The sequence below is a fragment of the Tigriopus californicus genome, chromosome 12 (assembly GCF_007210705.1).
Source record: "Tigriopus californicus strain San Diego chromosome 12, Tcal_SD_v2.1, whole genome shotgun sequence".
Classification (NCBI taxonomy): Eukaryota; Metazoa; Arthropoda; class Copepoda; order Harpacticoida; family Harpacticidae; genus Tigriopus; species Tigriopus californicus.
The window spans coordinates 10,999,957-11,006,427 of record NC_081451.1 but is presented as its reverse complement, the minus strand read 5'-3'; the positions used below and the strand labels follow the sequence as shown (position 1 = coordinate 11,006,427).

The 6,471-nt window shown below is 38.2% G+C and overlaps 1 protein-coding gene across 2 annotated transcripts in view; it reads right to left on the bottom strand.

Annotated features, from left to right (window-relative positions):
* Nucleotides 1-180: 180 nt before the first annotated feature.
* LOC131891694 (uncharacterized) overlaps nucleotides 181-6,471 on the bottom strand; it is an 8,632-nt gene continuing 2,341 nt past the window's right edge. Inside the window, exons 3-4 of one of the 2 annotated variants that reach the window (XM_059241321.1) lie at nucleotides 2,568-2,759; nucleotides 181-1,236 (exon numbers count right to left, since the gene is read on the bottom strand). In XM_059241321.1, coding sequence (XP_059097304.1) covers nucleotides 536-1,236; nucleotides 2,568-2,759 — 893 coding nt within the window. In that variant the 3' untranslated portion in view covers nucleotides 181-535. The remainder of the gene's footprint in view (nucleotides 1,237-2,567; nucleotides 2,760-6,471) is intronic. The other variant, XM_059241322.1, reaches the window with a different exon arrangement.

Genomic DNA, 6,471 nt, shown 5'->3' with positions numbered 1-6,471 from the left:
GCCAATTGATCATAATTGAAACTTTATCTATGGTTACAACACATATCCACCCACCTTGACGGGAGGTTACAACCTTGGGTTTCAATTTGTATATCATATGAATGGCACCATAGTAATATGTTTTGCCCTTTTTATCAGACAGGAAATACAAAAAAAGGAGAAAAATCGGTGAAATGGTTTTGAATATCTTATATTCTAAAAAGCATCTGTTATATTCATACCACATAACATAATAACTTTCTTTAGCACTAAAACCCAAATGAATGAGGTGCAGAATGTTTTGCCTTTTGAATCAGACGAAAAATGCAAAAAAATGCGCGATTTTTTTAGATACGCTATAGTTTAAAAAATCATTCCGCTCTCTAAATAATCAAAAATGAATGGGCAAATATGTATGAGCTACGAACATTTTCAATAATGTTCACTTTGTTGCCTTATTCGTAATTTCGTTCCATCAAAAAATATGGGAGATTTCGAGAGAGTTATGTTTTTCGTTTGCGAAAGTCGATTTCACTGAAACTCAGCTAAAAGTGCATTAATTGCTTGACATGGTATATATTGTTGGGATCAATGGATTTCCCACATTTAAAGCACCAAAGTTTCCGAATGGATAAGGTCTACTTTCCCATGTTTGATTTAATCCATTTGTTTTCCGCACATAAAGTGTAAGTACTCTATTTGTGAAGTTTGACTCAAAAGAGGGCATAAAGTAAAGTTCGGCGTCTCTTTGAATAAGAATGCCTTTCAATGAAGGAACGGGTAAAGTGAAGGATGGCAAGTGCGACCAAGTCATCAATACAAAGTCGAAAAAGTAAGCTTTTGATGAAAACGATCCATTATCCCCTCCAATAGATAGAACCCCTCTTCTACCATCGCCCAGAACCACCACCCCGCAAGTAGAATGGTACACAGGTTCTGGCCTATCCTCCAGTTGGGTCCATTGAGCATCTCCCTTGGACAGCAGATAGGTTTCTTTCACAAATGTGGTACTGAACCCTCCCACCAAGATAATTGTGTTGGAGCTGACTTGAACCAGGGTTAAATGACTCATCGCCTGGGGCAGTGAAGGCGCAATAACCCAGGAATTAGTTGGAGGGTCGAAACGCTCGCAAATGTCCGTTTTTTTGCCATCTACGGTTATACCTCCAATTATGATTAACTGGTTTCCCAAGATACCAATGCCGCCCGTTTCATGGCCTTCAGTTGATGGTGGCAGTGAATCCCACTCGTCCTTGCCTGAAATGTTATATTTGATATGAGATATTTGAGGTATCACATAAGTGGAATCAATATGTGGTTGTGATAATTTGCACAAGACATGACACCTCAATCTAGTCTCAGTCAAAAAAAACGCACAAGTGAACAAAAACCCAGTTTACCAACGGTTTGGAATTTAATCGCTTTCTTAAACTAACCTTCCTATCACGGACAATAAAACGAAAAGAAAAAACTTTAGAAAATACGCGGAATGCATTCCAATAACACCTATAAGGCTTGTATTTGATGTAATGGGACCTAGGATATAAGAGGAACACGCTGAAGCGTCCAAAATTTTTTTGGGTCAAACGATTATTTAAGGCTTAGCAGTTATTTTCATTGGATCAAATTGCACCTCTAGATCATTGAAAATAATTTTTCATCATCTATTCAATTTGAATGAAATGGGATTAATTCACTCATTAACATACGCATAAAGAATTCCAAAATCTGTTTTTTGGTTTATATTTTAACTCGCTTCATTTTCATATCCCCAGCAGGCGTGACATTTTGACTCAAAAATCTGCCCAAACGCTTGAGACAAGGTAGATGTAATAAAGGCTAATAAGGCTAAGGTAATAATTCCATAATTAGTTTTGGTTGCATCAACTTCTCGTTGGGCGTCCATAACTTCTTGCGGGTTATAGCTAAACGGACATAAAAAAGGGAATAACGAATTTTTCGACAGTACATAAGTACATAAATAGATTGGTAGAGGTATAAGGTGGCAAATCTTGTTGCGGATGGAATTTAGCTGAGAGCTGAACAAAGCTTCTTGACCACCAAAATTTATGTCGGTCCAAGGACTACAAGATGTAAACAAGTCCCCGACTTGGAAAGGGCAATTTGCAGTGACGGTAATAGTAGCAACAGAATGATATTGTTTATGCACTTCGAAATTTTCCAGATTTTCTGACTTAAACTGTGATGGCATACTTAAAAGCACAGAGTCCAATTTTTCCTACAAAAAGTAAATATTTTTATGGAATTTTCAGTGCATCAACAAAAATTGTTGGTCGATCAAAAAAAAAATATCAATATAAAATTACTTAAAAAGAATAAGTTTTTGTCTTGAATTGCTATAAAGTCCACTACAAGTAGATGTCTGCAAAGAACTTATTTGGCTTCCACGTACAAGCCAATTGAAACTGGACAAAACGAGGGACTAGAGTCTCTAGAGGAAACAAAGCTTGTATAATGGTGCTTATGACTTCTTAAAAGTCAAAGCGCTTCAAAAATTTCAAAACTGAGGAGCTTAAACAAAATCATAAAACTTTGACAACTATACTAGTCAGATGAAAACTACTCACGGAAAGGCCAATTGTAGCACAAAGTTACTTCTCTTGTGCATATAATAAATCCACGGTTGAAAATTGTCAGGAGATTGTAATGGTCAAATGGGATTGGTGTCTTAGGAGCAACAAATTCTGGCAAAGGATTTGGAGTGTGATTCATAGGAGCAAATTTCAGTGTTTGTTCCAAATACAATGTGACGTACGGCTCTGAAAGATGGATGTCAAAAGTAAGCAAAGAATTGTATCAGTCAACTTCCTTGTTTATTTCATAGTTTCTTGTAGAGTTATTCCAATTCATTTGAATATGCTTTCTTCAATTTCTGAGTGTCTCCTTGGCATGTGATTATGAGTGACTACAAGTTAAAAAGGAATATGAAATGGACGCCGTCAAGTTTGATTTTGAACTTTATCTATTCCTCTATACCGGTAGAGACGTATAAAGTACCGGATTGGATTTCAGCTGTGTGAACCATCCAGGCTGCGCCACAATCGTGACAAGAACTACCATGATTTCAGCACATTCAGTGCTTCCAAATCTTCATAGACAAAACTGTTCACCACATCAGGACATAGTTTAACAATTATCTTAAACTATTTCAGTCCAAAATTCATTGTTTAAAGATGATATTACAAAGCAAATGACAAAAATCTGCAAAATCTGCAAAAAACGAATTGGTACCAACATTTTGCCATCAATAAGAATTGCGATGACGCTTAATTCATTGTAAATCCAGAGGGTGCACACGTATGAAATTCCAAAGCTTTACACTTCTCTATAAAGGGCATTATCCTGCAAAGCACCATCTGGCAGGCTCTAGACAGTGTTAAATACATCAACGTCAAAGGTCTAATGCTAATAAAAGTGAACACATATGTTAGCTGAACCATTCCTTGACCAAACTGAATGAAATTGAATACCAAATATGTAATTCTAAACAAGCCACTTTTCAAGGAATCGGCCCTTAGAACGGTAGATTGCAACACCTTCGAACAATGGATGACGTCAACTTGAACATTGGATGAAAACTGCGTTTTATGGGCCAAATGAGCAAATGAGCATTATGGCAAATGAGCCGCCAATGTTGGATTTTTTTCAAGGCTGTTTTTTCAGGAACGACTAGCATGTAAGCTTTCAGTCATCAGTGAAGGAAAAGCGAATTTTGACAAATCAACCCTTGGCTTTTAACTTCTTCGAGCCAAAAATATACCGGGAAAACCTGTTACCGTAAAAGAATAGTTGTTTCCTTTGATAACCCGAGCTTTCTTTGCTTATACTTTTCAATTGTGAGCATAGAGCACTGAAATGAAAATTCCAATCGTGGCGTTTGGTTTCCTTTAGGTGCATGAGAGTGAACGTTATACCACTCCTACGCAGCTGGGACTAGCTTCAGCAATTAAAAGTTTTTAATTCGTACTTTTGACACTACCATGGCCTGAACTATGAATGTCATTGATTTCAATTTAATAAATAGTACTTGAGTAAACTTTTGGGCACTCATTTCAAAGAAATATCAATTTCTATATATTCAAAATATCAATATAATTAGGGAGATGGTTGTAGCGCAATTGATTAAAGCGCGACCGACGGGTTCGTAGGTTCGATCCTAGGTCTCCCCCTAAATGCAGTGGATCATAGCCTCGAATGGCGGACCCGGAAAACCCAAAATGGGACTGGAAATAAAATTCATTATTTTTATGATTACTTGCCCATTCTTCAAGTACCTGCATTTTGTTAAATGTACTGGCCTGCATGTCTCTGGCCCTTACCAACAGACATTCTCGTGACTTATTCCCTGACTGCTTTGCCTAAAGACTCGGCACGGTTCGGAAATTTGAGACCGCCGCTCAAAAGAAATGATGCTAAGATTTGAAACACCTATCAAACTGATGATAGTCCTTAGTTTCTAAAATACTTTAAAACAAGTTTCTTGGGTGTTGGAATTGGTAGATATCATTAATTCTGTGGTAGACACTTCCACTCGGCAATTTTTGGTGGCAAATTCAAATGCTGGTTACAAAAACAAAGCGTACAAAACCAGCAAATTCCAAGAGACAGGTTCCTTGTTCCAAAGTGTTTTAGAAGCTAAGGACTGTCAACAATTTGATGGGTGTTTCAAGTCTTAGTTTCATTTCGTTTGAGGGGAGGTCTCGAATTTCCGAACCGTGTGAACCAATCTGAGTTGAGAATAATGGCTGATGTGCTTTGGTTGCGAAGGGATGCTAATAGTAGTATACGAGTGGTATACAACGGCGCAGCATTATCTAATGCACTATGAAAAATAAAGTTTCGTCGCACAAAGAGCCATCTTGTGGGTTCGTAACGAATAAGATGGCCTTTCTAGATGAATGAAACCGAGGAAAGTTAAAAAACTTTTTCTGTCTCTGAAATCACATCTGATGTTTGGACAATCCATTCTGCCTTTCTATTTTCATTGATGAGAAGGTTACCAATATGTTTAAGTATACAAACTTTCTTGAATTTTTGGCGTCCCTGCAGCATAGTTTAACCCGGGAGCTCCTAGGTCGACATTTTCGTCAGTATACTTTTCTTGCGAATCGGCTATTTAGCTTGAAGGACCTTAGTTGAGACCCTAAACTCGAGCAAAAAAAGGTACTGCCGAGCAATGAAAGATCAAGAACGAGTCTTGAAGCAACCCTTTGTTCGAGTCCTAGGAAGGCAGGGTCATGTTTTGACACTCGGTTAGGCGTTTTTGATTTTTACTTATGTACCATCCTTTGCTAGAGATGGGAGCCCTAGCTAAGGTCCTTTAAGCTAAAAAACTGCCTTTCCGGTTCAGTACACAGGAGTTGAAGGGTTAAGTGTTGAGTTAGGTCAACATAAGCCTTTGGCTTTGCAAAATACACATGTTTGCTTCACATGAGAGTTAATTGCACGAGTTGTGGTAGTACAAATCTTAAAAGATTTTCATAGCAATAAAGTGTACTACATAAGCCCGTGTGCTCTTCCGATCTACATGTTTGCTTCACATGAGAGTTAATTGCACGAGTTGTGGTAGTACAAATCTTAAAAGATTTTCATAGCAATAAAGTGTACTTCAGACGCTTTCACCTAATTTTAGAATTACTAAGAATAGCTGGCTGAGAGCACTATTGCTCCTCAACATCATCGGATGGCAACTCGAGGAAATACCCCCTCGAATCTTCACAATGATCCCTCTCCAATTTCGAGTGATAATGTTAATATTTACAAGGACCTCAGAGTTGTGTGAGCGAACAAATCGACATGGTGGAACGGCAAGATTCCAACTTGTCTTGAAAGAGTACTCAACGTTCGATTCAGAACTTTACAAGCATCTCACCATTTGAAAGTGCCAGATATCTCAATGTCAATCTCTCAGGCACGGGACGTGGAACAATAAAGTGGGAACGTTTGGAGCATCTCACAAACGGGAAAGACAATGCTAGACTCTGAGGAATCCTCGGAAGCATCATGAAAAACTTCAGTCTTAAACGATATAGGGTATGTTGAGAAATTACAAGTGGATGAGCAATGGTTGGTCTCTCTTAGCACTCGGTCCATTGTTTCGAATTATGATAAGGTAAAACTTCTTCTTAGTGAGCAAAAACACCAGTTTTTGGTGGTGCAGGAGCTTGGGCAGGTGGGCAAAATATCCCTCGATTTTGACAGCTATTGTTTGGAATCGCAGGTAAGAGTAGGAAAAAGGGGTGGAGGAGTTGGAGTAATGATAAGGAACTCTATTCCTTACACAAGACTATCTGAAACTTGCCTGATTACCATTTGCCATCTATCAATTCAAACAAGCCTGGAAGATTACAAATATGAACCTTACTCCTAAAGCTTTTATAGTCATCGACCACTTGGTGGATTTTGTTCGCGAGCGTGTCAACACAAACATGGCTGTCTTCAGTGAGCAATTCCATGAAGCAGGTCATTGCG